This window comes from Nothobranchius furzeri, chromosome 11, assembly GCF_043380555.1.
Source record: "Nothobranchius furzeri strain GRZ-AD chromosome 11, NfurGRZ-RIMD1, whole genome shotgun sequence".
Classification (NCBI taxonomy): domain Eukaryota; kingdom Metazoa; phylum Chordata; class Actinopteri; order Cyprinodontiformes; family Nothobranchiidae; genus Nothobranchius; species Nothobranchius furzeri.
This window is the reverse complement of record NC_091751.1, coordinates 1602549-1624266: the sequence shown is the minus strand read 5'-3', so window position 1 is coordinate 1624266 and position 21718 is coordinate 1602549. Positions and strand designations below refer to the sequence as shown.

General features: G+C 46.2%; 1 protein-coding gene across 5 annotated transcripts; it reads right to left on the bottom strand.

Moving 5' to 3' along the window:
* Window positions 1–5: 5 nt before the first annotated feature.
* On the bottom strand, window positions 6–21444 carry cpsf1 (cleavage and polyadenylation specific factor 1). Of its 5 annotated transcripts, none has more exons than XM_054734660.2 (38): window positions 21322–21444; window positions 15952–16117; window positions 15851–15878; window positions 15640–15773; window positions 15479–15559; window positions 15252–15403; window positions 15037–15183; window positions 14819–14958; window positions 14597–14707; window positions 14435–14528; window positions 14264–14351; window positions 13991–14134; window positions 12953–13004; window positions 12803–12876; window positions 12623–12697; window positions 12457–12537; window positions 12075–12170; window positions 11810–11989; window positions 11559–11700; window positions 11246–11406; window positions 10393–10532; window positions 10127–10307; window positions 5322–5528; window positions 5150–5239; window positions 4919–5065; window positions 4674–4826; window positions 3733–3849; window positions 3438–3528; window positions 3168–3252; window positions 1844–1985; window positions 1599–1751; window positions 1350–1526; window positions 1142–1208; window positions 1009–1056; window positions 776–931; window positions 517–646; window positions 303–441; window positions 6–220 (listed from the first exon to the last, which is right to left on the bottom strand). In XM_054734660.2, exons 2-38 carry the CDS (start codon window positions 16093–16095, stop codon window positions 173–175), a joined length of 4395 nt encoding a protein of 1464 aa, XP_054590635.2. In that variant the 5' UTR covers window positions 16096–16117; window positions 21322–21444; the 3' UTR covers window positions 6–172. The 5 variants fall into 5 exon arrangements, with proteins under 5 accessions (XP_054590635.2, XP_015796146.3, XP_015796147.3 ...); XM_015940660.3 differs by lacking the exon at window positions 21322–21444 and adding an exon at window positions 21204–21248; XM_015940661.3 differs by lacking the exon at window positions 21322–21444 and adding an exon at window positions 18616–19323.
* Between the last annotated feature and the right edge of the window lie 274 nt (window positions 21445–21718).

Genomic DNA, 21718 nt, shown 5'->3' with positions numbered 1-21718 from the left:
AAAGCTCAGAAGTATCTGTTTTTTATATATAAACAAATCCTACAAAAAACAAACAAACATGGACCACTTTGACAAGTTAACCTGTAAGACAACCGAGCTACGATGAGATAGGGCCGTAACAAAAAGGTTTCCTCGTAGACGACTTGAGTAGTAGGAAATGGGAATGTGGGGCTCAGAAGTGAGCTGTTACTCTGTCGATCTCCAGAAGGTCGTCCAGGATCTGGAGAGAGAGAGAGAGAGAGCGCCTGTGAGAGAGGAACTGCTGCTGGTTAAAGTGGGACCATCAGCAGCTCGGAGCTCACTATGTCCTGCGTGGTCCCGATCTTCTTGGCCAGCTCGCTGCGCTCCATGGTGCTGAGGTATAAATACTTGTTGAGGAGCTCTCCATCCAGGATGTTTCTCACAGCGTTTTGAAGACTTCGTCGGTCACAGTGCATCATCCTGGAGGCAGGAAGTGAGAACAATGTCAATCTGGAGAATCAAATGTCCCAGTTGTGCAGAAAGAGGGATGCAAACCGGAAAGCTTTGGGGTTGAGTCCGGCGTGATGAGGCAGCAGGGTGGTGAGAGCATTCTGCAGCATCAGCAGCCGGCGATAAGTCTTCTCCGGCATGGGGAGGAGGAGGCCCACGCCTCCATCCAGGGTTGCTATGGAAACACCGTGTTCAGAGAGAGCTTTTAAAAAGTTGTTTTAATTTGGAAAAACCAGCAGAAAACAAAGTTAAAGTTTTTTTTCCCAACCAGACGTGCTGTCCCAAAACCTGCTGTGGACCTTACCGAACCAGGTGATGTGTTTGTTGTCCCAGGTCAGAGCCTTCTTGCTGCCGGACTCCTGCGTTCCCCTGCACGGCATCCGCCACAAAGCGTTAATCTGAGCACCGGCGTTGATGTCTGCTCGCCTCAGCAGGCGCATTCCTCCAAAGCTCTCCTTAGCTGCAAGCAAACATCACGACTCAGCACGACTCCTGCAGTGAGTGCACCGCACGCGCACCCCCCACCGGAACACCCACCTTCAGGTAGATACATGTACACAAACAAGTTCTTGTCTCGGTCCGACACTAAACAGGAAGAAATGGCACGAGCTGAGTGAGACTACATCCGTTGTGGTTCATTAGAACCTCAAGAGGTGGTGAAGGTCGTTACCCAGAAACCCAAGCTGGTTGTTGTCCACCATGAACTCGATGCTGTACACCTCTAAGGGCTTCGCATCCTGTCAAATAAACAAAGGACACTGCATCAGTGGTTCTTTATAACCAAACTCTCAAACTAGATCCATGTGAGATCATCTCCAGAGCTTCTAAAGCCCCCTGTGAACCTAATGAGTGTCATGGCGACGGAGGTCACCGCCCACCCTGCTGACGAGCGACAGCGTCTTGCTCTCCTCCTGGTAGCGCAGCAAGCAGATGCTCTTCATGAGGTCAGCGGCCAGGATGAAGTTCTTGATGCTGATCATCTGGTGGATGTAGAGCTGCGTGTCTATGAAGGCCATGCCCGTGAGGTCATTGTCCTTCAGGACCCACAGGAAGATCTGGAGGAACAGGCAGGAAGTTACGAGTGGACCTTAGCGGATTTAAACCCAACGTAGGAGGTTGGTGTGGACCTTTTGTCCGATGGCCGACACAAGGTAACCGTGACAGTGACACAGAGCCGTCACCGGCCCCTTCTGCTCCTTCTCATACAGAACTTTAAACTTGTTCTTGGTGAGCGGCTGGCCTGGCTCTGGGACTACTTCAATCACATCCAGGATCAAAATCTGAGCACAGGAAGCAGAAAAGCACGTTTAGATCACACCCCCCTCAGGTGTTCCCGGGTGTTTACGCTCTAGCCTCGGTGGGATCCGCTCACCCTGCCCCTGCAGGTCACCTCCTCCCCCTGCATCACGCAGGTTCCTGCTGCGATGTAGCCCTTCAGGCCAGACACCGTCTCTTGACTCCTCAATGCCACGGTCTTCATGCAGGTCACGTGTTCCCACTCCTCCAAGTCAATCCTTGAAGAAACGGAGTTGTTTCATTCTTTAAAACCTTTAAGTGAACTTGATCCTCGGACTATCTGAAGGTCTCCGAGTGTTTGAACTTTGGGATTCAATGCCGAGATCCAAACACCGTTACCATGTAAAGCCACTCGAGACTAATCTACTGAGCATCCAGTTTCCATGGAACATCCAAAGCAGCAACCGTGCTCTCTTCATTGGGAGTTAGGTGAAAAAGTTCAAACGGACATTTGCAATCGAACAGCGCTAGGACCAACCACAGCAACGGACAAGGTTCATCGCTACGGACGCGGGTACCTCTACCTGCTCACGTCTCAAAGAAAAGCTCAAGCCTTCAAGAGTCAAAAGTTGATGCCATTTCAAACGGGCGCCATTCCTGGGCCGACACCATCTTCGTATTTTTTGTTCATCGCATCTCCGGTGCTAATCCCACCCAGCGCCCATCTAAATCAAAACTCAAACCAGGTTTCTTTGCACAGCACTTTAAAGTGCTGAACATACATATAAAAACAGCTAAATACATGCAGTCCAGTAAAAACATCACATAAAAAACAAGACATGAAAAATCAGACATAAGAAACTGTAAAAAGCAGGACTACCAAGTCAGCTAGCAACAGTAAAATCTGTCGAGTAGAAACAAGTCTTCAGCAGCTTTTTAAACATGGCAGCAGATGACGCTTGCCTAGAGGAGACGAGCAACATGTTCCACCAAGTAGGTGCAGCTGCCGAGAAGGACCTAAAACCTCCTCTCCGTAGCCTTGCCTAGGTACGCTCGTTCTGCGCTGACCAGCCGACCCTAACCCACGAGACGGGACTTGTGGCACTAGAAGTTCACATCAACAGCTAGGAGCAAGGCCATTTAGACATCCGTAATCTTAAACTGAACACAGAATGGAACCAGTGCAGAGAGACAAGAACTGGAGTGAGATGTGCCAGTGTCTACATAGAGCGCTGTGATTGGCCCAACCTAAAAGTCTTCAGACCAATGGTAGACCTGCTGAGGCTACAAAGGGGCGTGGCTAGACCAACCTGCAGAGACAGATCTTTTTGTTGGTCTACATTTCTAGGCTCATCGTGGATAGGTCTACCAACGGTGAAACAAACTTAATCCCCACCATCATAGATGCTTTCAGTCAACATTTGTTGGTTCGCCCGTCTAAAGGGGCGTAGAGTTGTTACCGTGTGTTGGGAATGGTCTCCCAGCTCACTGGAGAGATGAGCTGGATGGAGAACTTTTCCTGTTGGGGGTTAATGTATCGCTCATCTGTGTAGAAGAAGAGGAGAAAAAACATCAACATGTGACAATCAGCCACGCATCTGAAATACGGAAATGGGCATAAAGGTGTTAGTACTGTCAGAAACAGGTAAAAGAGAAGCAGGTGATTGGTGAAGAGTCTGTCCTCGCTGACAGAAACAAACATCCACCATCACACAGCGTTTCCCTCTCACCTCTCTCTATGGTTTCAAACTCTTTCTCCTCTCCAGTCATTCTGGGGATGCGAGTGCACAACTCTTTCACACTCGTGCACACGGCATACACCTGAAACCCAACAGAGCAGAATAATGCCTTCAGAGTGGCACACGCTGATGCTTTTCCCTCCTGCAGCTGGCCAGACGGCTTTCATCTGAAACTTTTCAAAGCGACTCCATCTAGAAGCTTTTATTCTGACTCGTGTAATAGAAAGAGTCTGTGCACGGAGTTGCGACTCGAATTTATATTATTTGCAGCCAAGGGGAGCTTTACCTTTGATTCGACGTGGTAGGAAACGTAGTGCACGGTGCACCTGAGTGGGATCTTTCTGACAGGCCAGGGGGCATCGTAGGACAGGTAGGTGGGGAGGACGCTGATTCGCAGCTCGCCCTGTGGAGAAAACACCAACAGAGAACATCTAAATACTGGAACTAGATGAAACAAGGACAGCAGAGGTCGCATCACTACCCCGGAGCTGAAGAAGACATCTGGGGAGTCTCATAAATCTAGCATTAACAATCTCAATCACTTGTTTTTTTTTTCAGTACATGAGCAGCGGTCTCTACTATAAATGAGTATCTCTGTGGAAGAGAACAGGATGAGGAGTTTTACTCATTAATATTTATGATATGTAAATGTCTCGCCTCTTGATTGGCTAACAGCAACACGACTTCCACTGCTAATGCTAACGGTTAGCTTCTGCTAGCTGAGATATGCTCTGCTCTCTCCTGGATGCTAAATGAGCCTTCTGATGTCACAAGCCAAGGCTTGGTGAGTATAGTGTGGCTTTCTCTAACGCCGTCGTTTCCCATTTATTTACTCACTGAAGCTAATGCAGGATAAAAGAGTTGAACAAGTCTTTCACGTTCAGCCGCCGTGTGAAACTAAAAGTGACTGCCCAGACAATTTATCAGTCAAAAAGGCCTTCAAAGCTACAATCTGAAGTATTTTTATCCGATGACGCATTGCACCTTAAGGTGTTGTCATCACTTCTGTATTTACGGCCGAAAGCAACGTCTCTTGTTCACGCACCTTAGAAATCTCTCATTTAACTGATCTAACCTAAATAAAGCTGCACATGTTGAGAAATTACGGACAAGAATCCTAACTTCAACTGAAATCTGCATGAAAGGTGTTCCCCCTGAGGAACAGTAACTGAACTGGGATCAGCTGAGCCAAGAATGAGGCCAACAACCCGAAGCTGCTCTCTGTACCTGCTTGTTGAAGTAGAGGAAACCTTTAGGACAGTTGATGTTGTGAAATGGGGAGAATGACTCGATGGCCCCATCGATGGTCATGGGATGAAGCCTCAGCGCTCCTCGGGGGGTGACCAGCATCCAGTGAGGAGACGGGCCGCAGATGAACACCTGTCCAAAAAGGTTGATCTCCTTCAGCAAAAGGAACGCTGCTTTGGGAATATTGTTCTGGAATTTTTATTCTCCAGAAAAGGCTGTCATACCCCTGAGTAACCAGAGATGTCCTCAAAGTATCTGAACCTGGAAATCCTGTTTTTGACAGCAGGCGTCTCCTCAGAGCTGCTGCTTTCAGCCTTCTTCTCTTTCCTAAGCTTTGATTTCTTTTCTCTGAAGTTAATGTTGTGGTGAACCTGTTTGGAGAGAAGAAGCGCGGTTACGACCGACCATCTGAAGCAGACCAAACGCCATCTGTTTTCATTTCCCCTGACTCGCACTTTTTTGAAGCGGACTTTCAGGTTGCTCTGCGGCTGCTGCTGATCGTACGGGAACGCTTCGTAGATCAGAAGCTCGCTTTCCACGTAGACCTAGAAGACCAGGAAACAACCAGCTTTCAGGAACTGAAGTTTCCAGTGGGACTTATGAAAACATCTCGACGTAAACACCCACCAGTAAATAAGGTCTGCTGCGGTTGTTGCCCAGTGACACCAGGGCTACCTCTCTGACTAACGGGAGATCTCCTTGCCGTGCGACTTCTTCTTTTTTGCCGTCTCCTTGTGTTGCGGACTGGCCGGAGCTACTGTCCACCAGAACTCTTTGGCCAACTGGAAAGTTCTTCACCAGGAAGACTAATCGCCACTCGGGCAGCTGGTAAATCTGTTGGTTTAACAGCAAAAAAGAGATGAACCAGAGTGCAGAAATGGTCCCTAGAACAGATCAGAACCAGTCCAGCAGGGCAGATGGAAAACCAGTGGGTATCTCTGCAGTGGGTTTGTGCCACACCATAATCCTCCATAAGATCAAATATTATTTAGAATGGCCGACTCTAGGAGTTACATTCTCAGGCTGAAATGTCAAAGCGGTGACCTGAACGGCAACAGATCAGGAACGTTTAGGACGACCATGTGCCAGGAATGAGTAGCTCTCACCGTGCGCGAGTCACCTTCTCTGCTGGTTTTTAAGTCCCGTTTGAAGACATGGCATCCCAACGGTAAACGTCGTAGCGTGGCATCAGTGTCCTGTATGTAATGTGGCCTTTTCATTAGGGTAGATGCTTTTATAGCTCTTTAACTTACCTGTTAGACCCATTACTTGTACTTGATGCCTGCCGTGTTGTCGGCACCAGGTATATATCTACAGCAAAGACAGCGCCCACCAGTGACATCACTAAAAGTAAAAGAGGCGGGTATAAATGGTTTTAAGTAGGGAAGAAAATATCGATCCACTGAAATATTGCAATTATCCATCCATTTTTATCCGCTTATACGGAGTCGGGTCGCGGGGGCAGTAGCCTAAGTCGAGAGGCCTACCCTTTTCTGATTCAAGACCATGGTCTCAGATTTAGAGGAGCTGATTCTCATCCCAGCTGCTTCACACTCGGCTGTGAACCGCTCCAGTGAAAGCTGAAGAAAGCTCCCACCATCCAGGTTTTGATAGAGTCTAAGCAGGTGTGTAACAGCTGCAGCTTAGACATCTCATGGGGCTTAAAGGAGATGTACAGTTGGATGTCATCTGCATAAAGATGGTAGGAGGGCCTGGTACCCCATACTCCCGAAGTACACCCCCCCCCCCCCCCCCCCCCCCCAAGGGCCCCCCGAGGGACGCGGCCAAACACATGTAGACTGGTTGGGCAAATTCCCACGCACCCTCCAGGATGCCCCTAAGGCAGGGGTCAGCAACCCGCGGCTCTGGAGCCGCATGTGGCTCTTCCATCCATCTGATGCGGCTCTCTGTGCTTGTAAAATAATGAATGGATATTTAAATAAAATGCTTTATATTTTACTGCATTAATTTTACATCTGTATGCCAATTCTAAATGTAAAGATTGTCTGGGTAAACCTGCTTGTGCGTAATCATATCGGCGCTTTCTGAGCTGAAGAGGATGTGAGATTCTGGGATTCTCCTCAGACGGCTCCTGGATGTGTCGCCACATTGGAGACATAAACAAGCGCTATTCAGCCAAAGTTTCATCATCAGGGAACAATTTCTAAGTGACAAGTCTCGCTTCAGTCGGAGGAATCTTCCTGCATGCGCTCTGGTTCTGCGACGCGCTCCAAGCCCCTCTCCACATCTTCAGCTCGCTGTGCACCGTATGTACAGGCTGACAGTGAGCTGCGCTGAGCAGTGTCCAGCTCAGATGTTCAGATGGGAATCATTTCTTGGGTGGTTTAGCTACATCTGCGATGTGCTTAACGAATAAAATGTCAGTTAGTCTGCATGCGTCGGGGTAATTCTTTCTACTCTTTCTCCGTCAAAATAAACGGCCAAACACGGGAACTATCCGGTCAACACAAGCCCTGCTTTTGACTGTTTTGTTTTCTTGTGAAAATTGTTGCAAAGAGATAAAATTTAACTTGATTAACACCAGAGCCAGGCGCACTGCGCCGTTATCTCCGTCGCTGTAAATGAGGGAAAAACAAAATGATCGGATCCTTTTCTGACCTTCCCCACCTACAAAGTTTAATTACAACAATCAAACGTGACAGAGCCTGGATTTGTATTCTGAACAGTCTAAACATGTTTTAAAAAGAAACGTATGACAAAAGTGGCACCTGCTCAGTAAAACCACCAACAGGGTGAAAAATATCTAAATATTGTCGGCAGAGACGGGCTACAACTTCTGGATCCACTTTATATGAATCGTTTTATTGATTATCTTCTTGTGAAAGATAACTTTGACGTACACGAGCGACCGGTACCGGCTGCTGTCACCTGTTGTGATTGCTTAAAGCAGCGCTCTGCTGTCTGAGGGTAGGCCCCGCCCACAACGCTGTGGCTGCTGTGGCTCCCAGTGTTTTCTTTACTGTGGGAAACGGGTAATAATGGCTCTTTGATGGGAACAGGTTGCCGACCCCTGCCCTAAGGGTATAGAGATGGTCCAGCGTTCCACGGCCAGGATGAAAACCACATTGCTCCTCCTGAATCTGAGGTTCAACAATCCGACGGACCCTCCTCACCAGAAACCCTGAATAGTCCTTACCAGGAAGGCTCAGGAGTGTGATCCCCCTGTAGTTGGAACACACCTTGTGGTTCCCCTTTATTAACATTAATAGATGTTGCACATGTAAACATTTACTGTATTTATTTTGTGTGGTGCAATCATCGACATTTAAATATTGGACAATGGGTTTCCATAGGCTCCAATAACACGTTTTTGAAGAAAAATGGGAGGTGGCCACCACCGCCATTTTGACCGTGTCACAGGTTCTGTCAAGCCCAGACAATTCCACCAAAGGGAAGAGAGGTGGAGCTGAGGGTGGGGCTGTAAGGCTGGGATCAACTGACGACACCCGGTCGAACTAGCTACAAGCTAACCTGAAGCTAACCCAAAGCTAACGCAGAGGTGGGAGCTAAGCTAACGGAGGTAGCAACCTAGCTACAACCGGAGTTAACTGTGCACAACACCAGAGCTTCTGAGTCAGAGATACGCCGGGCTGACCGCTGGGGAGAACCGGGTGGAAAACATCGGTCTCCCGAGAGCTCCACAAGCCGATAGTGGGAACCCAGCTCCACCAACATGTTATATTTCAACCCATTTTCTAAAGTGCAGCATTATGTTAAATGCACTGGGTTTTACCCTATTACATTTAAATTTCATGGTTAAACAGTACATGTTAAAATCTAAGCTCAGCTCGGCAGTGACCTAAAATACATAAATATAATTTTACTTACTGAAAAAAATGAAGTGGAGACTCCTTGGACGCTCTATTAGTGCAATTAATGCCACAGCAAGTCATTTTGTCCAACAATTGCACAAAAAATATCCAAACAAGAATACACACACAGAGACTCAAAATCCCGGAGCAGTTTCCAGGCCAGACCGAGGCTCTACTGAGGCCTTTCCACGGAGCTAGCTCTGTGGTCACGTGGGTCTGATGCTCATTAATTATACAGAATTTTAGGCTTTTAATACACTTAAACAGAAGAGTGTGAAAAACATTCACCCCCCTCAGAGTTGTCATGAGTGTAAACTAGATCATGTAAACCTAAAACATGTTCTGGTACCAGGCTGTAAACATGTTTATTTCTGCTGTGAAATTGGTATTTTTAACATGGGAGTCAATGAGGATTTGCTCGCTTCTGACACCAGCCCCTAGTGGATGAGGGTGGAACTGCAATTTTTGGTACTTCCAGGATTGCTTCAATTTTTCATCCGCATTGTGGGGGCTTGGGTACAATTCAAACTCCGACTGCTAGGTGGCAGCAGTTTTTATCGCCTTCATTCTGACGGAACAACGTCTCCCAACAACATTGGATGTTTCTTCTTGGATGTGTCTGGTCTGAGTTTTAAACATTGCTAATATCCATCTACTACGGCTTTTGGTATCACACTATGTATTGCGATATATACTGTATCGCCGGATTGTCGCCTATTCAATTCAATTCAATTCAAAGATACTTTATTAATCCCAGAGGGAAATTAGAGTTTCAGTACAAACAATTCTGAGATCAGACATACATAGGAATAGGCAAAGACACATGACAAGAATGGGTGACTGTGGTCATTCGCAACCCGAGTCGCGCTACCGTAATAGTAATCAGAGGGTTACATGAGGATTGGGTCAGGTGGAGGAAAGAAAAGGCACTTCGGTTACCGTCCACAGGGAGGGCAGCTTTGCTCTGCAAAAAACACCTCAGACAGAAATGCACCAGACTTCAGACGTCACACATCATAAGTGTCCACTAGGTGGGGTGGTTGGGTTTGGGACTCTCCTCACGTCAGTGCATGCAGCCGCGGTAAGCAGCGCTCGTCACCTAGTCTGGACGGGGGAGGAGGTCGTTGGGTTTAGAGGGCACAGACTCCTGGAACGACTCAGCAGCCTTCACCGCTCGCAGTCCCGCCCAGGCTGGGATAGGGAGACTGAGTTGCCATGGTGACGGCAGCACTCCACCCGGCTAATCATTATATGGTAGAAACGATTAATATTTATCCCAGAGCAGAGATTTTGATTATACCGGTCAGTCGTGATCACTCATGCTTATGGTTTACTAGCTGTAGAATTAATGACCCGAGTCCAAAACCACAACCTTTAACATGAGTGGAATTACACCAACCCCTTTAATAAATCTACTTAGTCTGTCATAAGCCTGGACGTCTTTCTTCTAGGCATTAAAGCCCATTAGTTTGTTTTATAACAACTTCATTGGTTAAAATTAAAGTATACATAATTTACTTAGAGCTAGCATGTGCACTTAGCCCAACCCTTAAGAATCATAATGTTTCTCTCCCCAATCAACAAAGACGGAACACACACCTCCATCACCCCGTTCTCCCTGATGATCACACACCAGTGGGAGGGTTCTGCATTGCCGGCGCTCGCCTCTCCAACGGGAGCAGCTGGTGCCGAAGAACTGCGGCTGACTTCCTCCCGTTCAGATGTAGTGCTGGCGCTGGAGTCTCCGTATAACATTTCCTCCTCATCATCCACGGCGTTGCTGCACAAACATCACCGATGACACTTTTGGTGGATGTGGACTGCTTTTCTGATGCTGTTGGTTATGAGTTGGTGTCAGCTCCTACCTAAGGTCCTGGTAGACCGTCTCTGCCTCTGACTGCCCCATGTCGATAGTGTCCTCTTTGATGGAAAGACTTTCTTTGTTTTCTGTGGTGAACATCCCGCTGACATCTCGGTACGCACACATTGTGATCACACGAGGTTGCTGTTGAGCACAGGTATTGAACAATGCAATACAATAAACAGCAGCTTCATGCCATCTTTATAGTATGGAGTTCAGGTTCACGAGGACTTACAGCGACACTAAAGCGTTTGAACACTTTAAGCTATTGTTCTCAAAGTGGGTTTCAGTGATTTATGAGACAGAAACTTTGCAAAATTCAGTTGTCCAGCAATCTGATTACCAGAAACTACACTTAACAGCTTTGTGGGACGGGTAGGTTCACCAGATGGAGCTTTCTACCTGCTTTGTGGCTGTTAGCTCTGACGCTAGCTAATATAAACGCTAGCAGTTAGATTTTTCATTTTGTCAACCGTCAATAAAAAGAATAAGAAAAAGAAGAATTTAGCTTTTCTGTTGGCATCATAGCCTGTAAGCATAGAGCTAAAAACAAAATGAACACCGTGTGGCCTACACTCGTCTGAAGGAGCAAAAGGAGGCTACGAAATCCCGGAGTGATGGTGGCCTGGCTTTGTTGCTACTAGACTTTTTAGTAATAACATTTTTATGTCCAACAGTGTGCATCTGTTTGCTTAATGATTTATTTTCTATCAGTAGGCTTGTGTTAGCCTTAGCTCGTTATTAGCTACGGCAGGCAGCAGCAGGGTTGTTTACGACATTTGTAATTCCACTTTCAACCAGTAGGGCGGAGAAACTGAAAACTGCTTAGTGTTGCTTTAAGGACACGTTTCTCTCACCGTGGCAATCTGTGGTTTCTGTGGAGCCAGTCGGTGCGTTTTCCCCAGGACAAACATAGCGACCGCTCCCTCCGCAGTCATGATAACGACATAAGGGTCCGCCACGGAGCAATGCACAATGGGAGAGCCCATATCCACCGGGATGAAATGGATTTGTCTCACTGGATGTGCAAATGATTAAAAAAGAAGATGACAAAACAGTTGCTGGGAGTTTACATTCATCTGTATCACTATAATGACCGACCGCCTTCTTAATCAAAGGGACGCAGCTCTAAATCAGGTTTTAGCGACAACTTCTCAGGTCTTATTTTACCTCCTTCCAAGAGTCGAAGTCCCATGGGGGAGACTTGGATGATGTACTGGTTATCACCAATGTTACCAGCAAACACAGTGGGCCCCTGAGTGGCAAAGCCACTATTGTCCAGCTCCATGATCTCCTGACCCGTTTGAAGGATCTAGAGGGGAAAATGAACATCTTGTTTCTATTTATCTTGTCACCTGAGTAATGAACGCAGTAAACATACAAAAGTAATCATAACATGTACTCCTGCTCCGTGTTCATACCATGGTGGAGTCTTCTCTGCTCAGAATGAGAAAGCCGTGCTTTTTTGCATCATCTTCCATGGAAGGTTCCGTCTTCCCTTCATCTTTTTCTGGTTCGCTCTCGCCCTTCTCGCCCTTCTCCCCCTCCTCCTCCTCAGTGTCGGTCTTCGCTCCGTCCTCCGACTCTCCGTTCTTTGAAACCTGGTAAAGAAGCAAAGAACATTCCTGTAAAAGGAGAAACCATGGAGAAAAAACTTTAATCTGCCGAGCGGAAAATTCGTTGCACTTTTTTATCTTCCTTGACTTCACTCGAGACGACGGTCCACATGTCGTGGCAACCTGGCAACTCAAACGTAGTGACAACTTGGGGCCGAATGCTTCTCTGAGGACAGAACGGACAGAAAACGTGTAACTAAGAGAACAAAAACACAAGAACAGGTGCAGGTTTTGTGGTTTACAGCAGCGTTAGCTCTTGCGGACTGTGTCTGGGGTGTTTACAGGCTACTCCGTGGGTCTCTGAGGCAGCCCTGGTAAACCCAGACTTCACTGTAGCACCACGACTGGACTTGCGGAAGACGGCCCTCACCACCACAAGTTTTAGGACGGTGCTGAGACATTACCCATAGTAGGATCTGGAAGCATGCGAGAAACTAGAGAAGAGGACTTACCTGGAGGACAGACAGGGCACCGTTTTTACCAAAACCCGAGCAGACCACGACTTCGAGGTCGGGTTCGGGACTGTTCTGAAACTGTGGGGGAAAAGTACAATTTAAAAAGCTGATTTCAAAGGATTCCTTGGGCTATAGCATGGCAATCAGAATGTTGGGTGTGTACCTCCTCAGACAGGAAAGCAGGCTCACCCATGGAGGCATTTGCACACGGTCCAATGTTGAGAATGCTGTCGCACACCTGTAAAAATAAAATGTGCCGGAAACGTTCACCGTGTCCTCGGTTTACACGCCTAACTGCTCAAATAACACAAACAAACGAGGGAAAGAAAAATCTGATTTTCACCTCAAATGAGTAGGTGGCCAGCTGAGTGCCTGACTGGGCCTCGCTTCCATACACTTCAATCTCATCCACCTCATCTGAAATAAAAACGTCCCACTTCAGGAGGAGCAGCAGCTATTAACTGTGTAGACTCCAAACAGAGAGTAGACGTACCGGTCCAGTTGGTGGACGACTCCACGCGTTTCTTCTTGGTGGGCGGTTCCTCCTGCAGATTTAAGGAGTCGAATTAAAGGGATATTCCACCCATAAGTGAAGTTTAGTCCCCAGTGCTAGATAAGTGTGTACCCAGCCCAGCCATTCTCTTGATCTCCTGTTAGCTTTAGCTTAGCATAAAAACATGGCTGTAAGGCACAGAGACACCTACTCAGTGCATCTTCCTAAGCTGTTCCTTCAGTATTGACTGATTGCCATGCTAGCTGTTAGGCCTAGACAACACAGAAAAAAACACGTTAATAAAAACTAATGAATATTTACTTATATCAATAATTATTGATTACAATAATATGTAAAAAGTATATTTTAAGCGCAGCTCGTGTCATTTAATGTCAGTAATTTGAAATAAAACAAGTTGGCTTTGGAGCCAGATTTGGTTTTTATCGACTCACAGCAGAATGAACAAACATCGTTTTTAATCAGACGTGTAAAAACTAAAACATCGCCATGCCGGTGAACTACTGCACAGCTTTTACAGGACAGCGTCCTCCACCTCTCCTTGAAGCGACATCTTGTTTAAGTCACACGCTGTCTGCTTAGGTCTGAGAGGGGAGGGCTTAATGATGGAGAGTGCCTGGGTCTGTGCCTCTGATTGGTTGGGAGCGAGTAACGACTAGTGTGAAGCTACCTGATTTATAATGGAAATAAAAAGGAAACGTTTAGTTGACTCATTTTTCTCTATCGCATTACATGTCTCAATATATATTTGTCGTCATTTAACTACTGCTCAGCCCTGCTAGCTGTTACCATTCAGTCACATTGTTTATGCTAAGCTAAAGCTAACAGCATCAGGTCAGGACTGGGCTGTTTATTCTCACTGATCTAACTCTGGGGACTAAACTTCACTTAGAGGTAGAATATCCCTTTAAAACTACAAATCAGTAAAAAACGTGATCAGACGTTAACAAGCAGCTTTAAAAGAGATGATTTAGACTCGTTACTTAGTTACACTGGGCTGCATTCACAGCAAAGACCTACCTGCTTCTCCACTTCCTTCTCATGTTCCTGCTTGTCTTTGCCATCCTCCATCGGCGCCTCCTGCAGCTTCTCCGTATACTTCAGGAGCAGAGAATTTCCCAGGCGAGAACCAAGAAACAAAAAGCCGGGCTCCATGGTCACCATCTGAGAAAAAATAACAGTAAAACACATGTGGGAAGCCTAAAACAGCATTTCTAGAAAAGGTGGGAATCTTAATAAAAAAAAAGTTTTTTCAATCATCAGTTTGTGACTCCAGATAAATCCAGAGCTTACGCAGGTCGTGAGGACACTGGCTGCAGCCTTGTCAAAGTGAAAAGATCGCACGCTCCTCATGCCGTCTGTGATGAGGGTCAACACATAGCTGAAAGGCAACACCAGCCAGAGAGATTTCATCAGAAGTCATCCCAGCGTACGTGCATTTAGCTAACCATCACCATAACTCACATTTCTCCTCCTTTCAGGGAGATGACCATCTTGTCATAAGCAATAAAGTCAGACTGACAGCAGTCCAGAGTAATCTTCACCTCCTCTTGCACACCTGTGCAGAAAGAACGCGTCATCACAACACCTCCGAGGGGAAGAAAACAGAGTCACGGCGGCGCTTACGCAGAGGAAATGACGTGGTCCCAGTTGTCATTGAGTTCAGAGACACTCCGTACGGCGGGACACTCTGGTTCAGATACAGCAGGGAATTTACAGCAAAAACCACCACGCCACCTTAAAAAGTAATCAGAGTACATTGGAACACATTCATATGTGGGACCTGCAGAGACGACTATCTTTATGAAAAACCAGAAAGCCAATCAAACATGAAGTCTGCGGGTTTACCGATTGGTTTGGGGACAGCCATGACCTGTGTGCAGTCGAAGGGCAGATTACTGAGAGACCAGATCACAGGGTGGACCTTCTGCATGATGTTGAGGGAGATGGCGACAATGCTGCAGGTGTCCTGGCGAACGGCGACGCGGCTGAAAGAAAAAGCACCGCAGGAGGTAAAAACAAAGAGAAACGGCACCAGCTCCGAACCGAAGACGACACGGACTCACCCAGGCCAGGTCTGGTTGGGCTCGAACAAAATGAGCAGCGTGGGCTCGTAGTAACCGTGGAGAAACTTCATGTCGATGATGTTCAGCAGCTTCTCGTCTAACTCCCGAACATCGATGATGTAACTGGGTAGGAAGCTGGACTTGGGTCTGCATGAGATTTGATGTTAGTGTACACCCCTTCACAACAGCAGGACACGCGGGAAGTTCAGCCGTACCCTTCGCCCATGCCGCCCTCCTGCTCGTCGGTCAATGTGTCCTTTCTGAACGGCAGCACCACAAGCTTTGTGCCGTAGACCAGCATCACAGCGCAGCGGTTCTCCGGATCTACGCGGACAATTGGAATATGCACGTTCTGCACAAAGCCATCCTGGGAAAGGAAAAGTTTAAAATGTTATTTGAAAGTTTGTACGCATTCATCGCCTTCTCTTTGTTTACTACATACTCTGAGCTCTGGCTCCTCAAAGTAATGCAGAGACAGGGTCTTGAGGTCGTGCGTTCCGGGGTCATACTCTACTACGGATAACTGGCGGGGAACAAAAATACACAAGTCCATCAAACTCAGCTCTTAAGTACTTTTGAGCAAAGCACACTTTGAATGAATACCTTTGCATCTTTAAAACTCAGCAGGAGTGCATCTTTGCTGGTACCTATGAGCTGCACACTGGCCATCGACATCACGTTGCCGAACAGAGAAAAGGATGCAACCTGCTCCAGTTTTTCTTTACGAGTCTTGGCATCTGGGACAGACACGTCAAATGATCAGCAAACATAAAAGATCATAAAGTCTGTGTATAAATTAGATGCCAGGACATACCAGATGGCTTGTCAGTCTTTGTCGTACTCTGAAATGAACATCAGAACATCAGATGATTTACTGAAAACATCTAGGAGCTGGGGGTTTAAAATAGGAAGTACCTCCACATCATGGATGATCCTGTAGACGTAAAGCTGAGAAGTCCCAGCTACGACTAAGTTTTTCTCTTTACTGGAGATGAAGTTACAATAGACAGAGAACTCCACAGCAGTGGGGGTGTGAGCTTGTCTGTACACAGCATACATGGTGACGGGCTGCCCTCAGCATCTGACACAAAACAACAAGCACCTGCGTTGTCACAGCAAAATCACTAAACTCGGTCCAGATTTCATTTGGTAGAGACTAAAAAATAATCCCAAAACAAATGTTACTTTTACCGATATTTCATTCATACACGCGTTTGTGTTTATTTGACCTCAACATCCTTTTCATTCCAACCAGCATTAATGTTATAGTAGCCGTTCTTTACAACAAAGTAACTTCGTGTTACCAAATAAAATAATTTACGCTAGCTTGTAAGCTATCATTAGCTGGTATTGTTCTGTTCATTGTCTTGTTCATGAAGCAGCAATGTAGCTGTAGAACACAGCTAACTAAAGCAGATAGCCAATGTATGAAACGCATTCGCTCAATGAGGCAAAAACCGCTCGCGATAGCAACATGCTAAAGCTAACCAGCTAGCACGCACCACACTGGGTTTAGGCAAGTTTTAGCCAATTCTAAATAAAACTTGTGAACGCTCCCATACCCGATACGTTATGTGAGTTTTTCGATTTATTTTCAGCCCCTCACTTTTCTTTTAATGAATTTTTTTTTCATGTAATACTGACTTAAGTGTTTCCTAGCCGGCGCCAGATAAACTGGTTAGCCGTGTGTCGCTTCCGGATCTTCTTCTTCTCTTGTTGTTAGTGCGAACCACCACAAGGCACTTTGCTGCTCCCTACAGGTTAATGCTGCCTCCACACGTTTCAACCACTTAAACAAACCCAAAAATGTTCTAAAGCTTTATAGTAAAAATAAATAAACAAACAAATTATTAGTCAACACATCTCACGTTGTGATTTCATGCACATATGGCAATAAAACCCTTCTGATTCTGATGTGGCTGGAGTGTGTCAGATGTTCCTGCTAGATGTAGCCATTGATGCTATGGACAGGCCCACCCATTCCCCAGACCTGAATCCAACTGAGCACACCAGGGACATCATGTCTCACTCCAGCCACCAACGCCACAGACTGTCCAGCAGTTGGCGGATGCTTTAGTCCAGGTCTGGCAAGAGATCCCTCAGGAAACCATCAGCCACCTCATCAGGAGCATGCCCAGGTGTTGTAGATGGTAAATGGCCTGTATTTGTATAGCATATTTTTAGGGTTCTACAACCCCCCCAAGGCACCTTACAACACAATCAGTCATTCACCCATTCACACACACATGCACACACTGGTGGGGATGAGCTACGATGTAGCTGCCATGGGGCGCACTGACAGAGGTGAGGCCTGCCGAACGCTCCAACCACCATCAGGAAGGTCATACATGCACATGAAGGCTACACACACACTGAGCCTCATTTTGACATTGTGTGACGGATGGCCATTGTTCTCTATGATCGTTGCGCTCTGCCTCCCCGTGTAATCATGCTGGCTCTTTAAAAGCCCCAATTGTGTCCAGCTGAGCGAGAGCGTTTACCTGGCGTCCTGACAGACAGGTGGGGCAGCGTGTCGGAGCTGTACACTGGGTGCACGGAGGATTATTTCTACAGGTAAGGGATTCTTTTAGTTTGGGGCTTTATGGTGTGTGTGTGTGTGTGTGTGTGGAAATGTACCGCTGTAGGCAAGGCCGGATTAACCATATGGGCAACTGGGCAATTGCCCAGGGCCCTCGAACTCTAAAGGGCCCAGGGCAGCAAGGGCACGAGCAAAGTACTGCATCTGTAATCTCCCGCTTTATATTAAACTAGGGTGAACATGCGTCCTCTTTTCCCCGGACATGTCCACTTTTCGCTCTCTGTCCCGGGGGGTGGGGGGGTTCTTGTATTGATGAAAATGTCCGGTTTTTCATCCAGGAGCAGGGATCGAATTATGGGGGAGCTGGATATCCTACACATCCAGGGGAGCCGGAAAAAAAGTTTTCTACACGAGCGACCGGTACTGGCTGCTGTCACCTTTTGTGATTGGTTAAAGCAGCTCTCTGCTGTCTGAGGGTAGGCCCCGCCCACAACGCCGCGGCTGCTGTGGCTCCCAGTGTTTTCTTTACTGTGGGAAACGGGTAATAATGGCTCTTTGCTGGGAACAGGTTGCCGACCCCTGGGCTAGACAAAAGAGAAATAGCCGCAGCTTTCATTGGTACATCTGAGAGATGGGTGTACATCTTTGGCCACCATTAACTCTCCACCTGACTTGGAAAAATACATAAAGCATACACAATCCACTTGTTTACTGTCTCAAACACACTCAAACAGCATTAGTTATTAAGATTACAGTTCGAACATCAAGTCCAATATGCATTTAATATTGGTTTACCAATTGTTTTTTTAGCTAAATTTAATTTAACTGTTCTACTGTTCTCAGTGTGTTCACAATCTGTATTTGTGTGCATTCAAACCTAATGGTTATTTCCCTTTTCCTTTTTGTTCTGTTGATAAAACAGTTAACTGATCCATCTTTGACTAAAGAATCCTTCATATTATTTTAAGCTTCAAAAGACTCATCAAGGCATCCAAACAAAATAAAGGGAGAGCGGCTAATGTAACGGATCACCTTCTGACCTGTTCAGTAGATGTGGTCTGGACAATTTGTGTCATCACTCTTGTGCTCCACATTCACCAAAAAGCAGATTATGGCACCAGATTATTCTTCAACATGCTTTTATTGGCAGCAATCTGGTCCAACAGAACACACGCAATTTCCATCAATGTGTGTTATCCAGCCTCACACAGGGGTCTCCACCAACTTATGTGTCACTGTACTGCGTGATTGTATAGTGGTTATTATTATTACTATTCAAGTTTATTTTTCCACAATTTACATAAAAACAGATTATGGTGGATAACCAAAAGTTGCTAACAACACTTGTAACACAAATACATTTTTCTTCAACAACATTCATACATCGAGCCTTCCTGGTATAACCACGCCCCCCAATGCGGGTGAAAAATTGAGGCCAACGCGGAAGTGACAAAAATTGCAGTTCCACCCTCATCCACTAGGGGCTGGTGTCAGAAGCGAGCAAATCCTCATTGACTCCCATGTTAAAAATACCAATTTCACAGCAGAAATAAACATGTTTACAGCCTTGTACCAGAACATGTTTTAGGTTTAAATGATCTAGTTTACACTCATGACAACTCTGAGGGGGGTGAATGTTTTTCTCACTCTTCTGTTTAAGTGTATTAAAAGCCTAAAATTCTGTATAATTAATGAGCATCAGACCCACGTGACCGCAGAGCTAGCTCAGTGGAAAGGCCTCAGTAGAGCCTCGGTCTGGCCTGGAAACTGCTCCGGGATTTTGAGTCTCTGTTTGTGTATTCTTGTTTGGATATTTTTTGTGCAATTGTTGGACAAAATGACTTGCTGTGGCATTAATTGCACTAATAGAGCATCCAAGGAGTCTCCACTTCATTTTTTTCGGTAAGTAAAATTATATTTATGTATTTTAGGTCACTGCCGAGCTGAGCTTAGATTTTAACATGTACTGTTTAACCATGAAATTTAAATGTAATAGGGTAAAACCCAGTGCATTTAACATAATGCTGCACTTTAGAAAATGGGTTGAAATATAACATGTTGGTGGAGCTGGGTTCCCACTATCGGCTTGTGGAGCTCTGGGATGGAAACCTTTCCACCCGGTTCTCCCCAGCGGCAGCTCTGCGCATCTCAGATCGCAGCGGCGCTAGTCTGCTGTGCGGCTACCAGCTTGTGGAGGTCTCGGAGACCTCTGTGTTCCACCCGGTTTTACCCAGCGGTCAGCCCGGCGTATCTCTGACTCAGAAGCTCTGGTGTTGTGCACATTTAACTCCAGTTGTAGCTACGTTGCTACCTCAGTTAGCTTAGCTCCCACCTCCGCGTTAGCTTTGGGTTAGCTTGTAGCTAGTTCGACCGGGTGTCATCAGTTGATCCCAGCCTTAAGGTTGGTTTATGCTTGACGCGTCCGCGCGGTCCGCACGGCTCAGCGCGGTGAAATTGCGTCATTTTAACAACCACGCCCCTCCACCACGTCTCCGCACGGCCCGAAATTTCCGCACCGCGCACCTAGGAAGTTTTCTAATCACGCGGACGGTCGGACACGGAAAAACATTTGTATGATTCAGCTCTCAGAGATCACCGTGATCAACATGTTGTTAATAATTCTTGGAGAGAAATAGCTCGCACTGTCGGAAAAGACGAGGACGCTGTTAAAAAATGCTGGAATGCCATGTTGTAAACAACAGTCATTTCTACTTCTACTATGGTGTAGTGTTGGATGCATGCCGTAGAGCTCCATGCTGCCCCCTACAGTTTGGGAGAATATTGGCTCACCGCAGAGACAAGCCGCATGAACCATAAACGCTGCGAGTTGTGAAGCGCGTTCCATCCGCGAGCCGCATCACCAAGTGGAAAGTGAATGCATCAAGCATAAACCAAGCTTTACAGCCCCACCCTCAGCTCCACCTCTCTTCCCTTTTGTGGAATTGTCTGGGCTTGACGGAACCTGTGACACGGTCAAAGAGGCGGTGGTGGCCACCTCCCATTTATCTTCAAAAATGTGTTATTGGAGCCTATGGAAACCCATTATCCAATATTTATATGTCGATGGGTATAACAGAGCACACAATTTCCATCACTAGCCACGTTTACATGGGCACAAGTAATTGGATTGAACACCCAATCAGATCAAAAATTCTGCCCATTACATTTTTCATTTCGTTTCATGGCGTTTGTTTACCATTTTTTTCCGGGAAAGACAACTCTCTGCGCATGCTCAACCTATTTATTCAAATTGAATGCTTGGTGCATAAATTAGTGTCCATGTAAACAGATATTTGGGATTTCTGAACAGCCAAGATTTTAATCAGATAGAGGAGATTTTGCACATGTAAACGTGGCTAATGTGTGTTATCCAGCATCACATTCTGTTCAGGTTAAAAAGACAGCTAAGTAACTTAACACTCACTCACGAGAAGTTAGCTTCTATTAGCAACACGCTAATCGAAGCATTATCACCCATATAACTTGCTTTTCTTTTTAAAGCTACAGCTAAACTTCTCACAGAACACTCCCAAGAGCCCTCACATGTCAGAAACAAGTCACAAAAGCTACTTAACTCAACTTAAAATCGACTTATTAACAACATATAATTCTGCTCATGTGTACTCACCTCCACCAGCTACACGCTAACAGCTGAGGTGGCCGTATGCATGCCTGAAGGACCCCTGCATTAATCACATTAAAATATCACCTTCTTTTGGTGTTTAATAAAATATAACATTGCTTACCTCTTGGAGCTAAAGAAGAATAAGGGATTCTTGAGCTGTGTGGGTGACGTGCTCTCCTGTTTATCACAACTGCTGACCCCTGCTTGCAGGATAGCATGGTACAGTACACAGCAACAGCAGGGCGGTTTTTTAGAAATGTTACAAATTAATCTAAATTGATTACGGTTTTATTTTTATTTAAAGCTCAAGTATAAATAATTAGATGCCAGTTGCGACATTTATAAAGTATATTATAGACTATCTGCTGGGAGCAGAGGTAGGTATAAGATCTGAGCTGGTAAAAAAAAAAAAATCCCCATCGGCAGGCTTTTGGGGGAGGGGGGGGCACAGCTGCCAATCACAAATTTTGCTGGCGTCCGGGGTTAAAATGACGCCTATGCAGTATCTGTCACTAGAA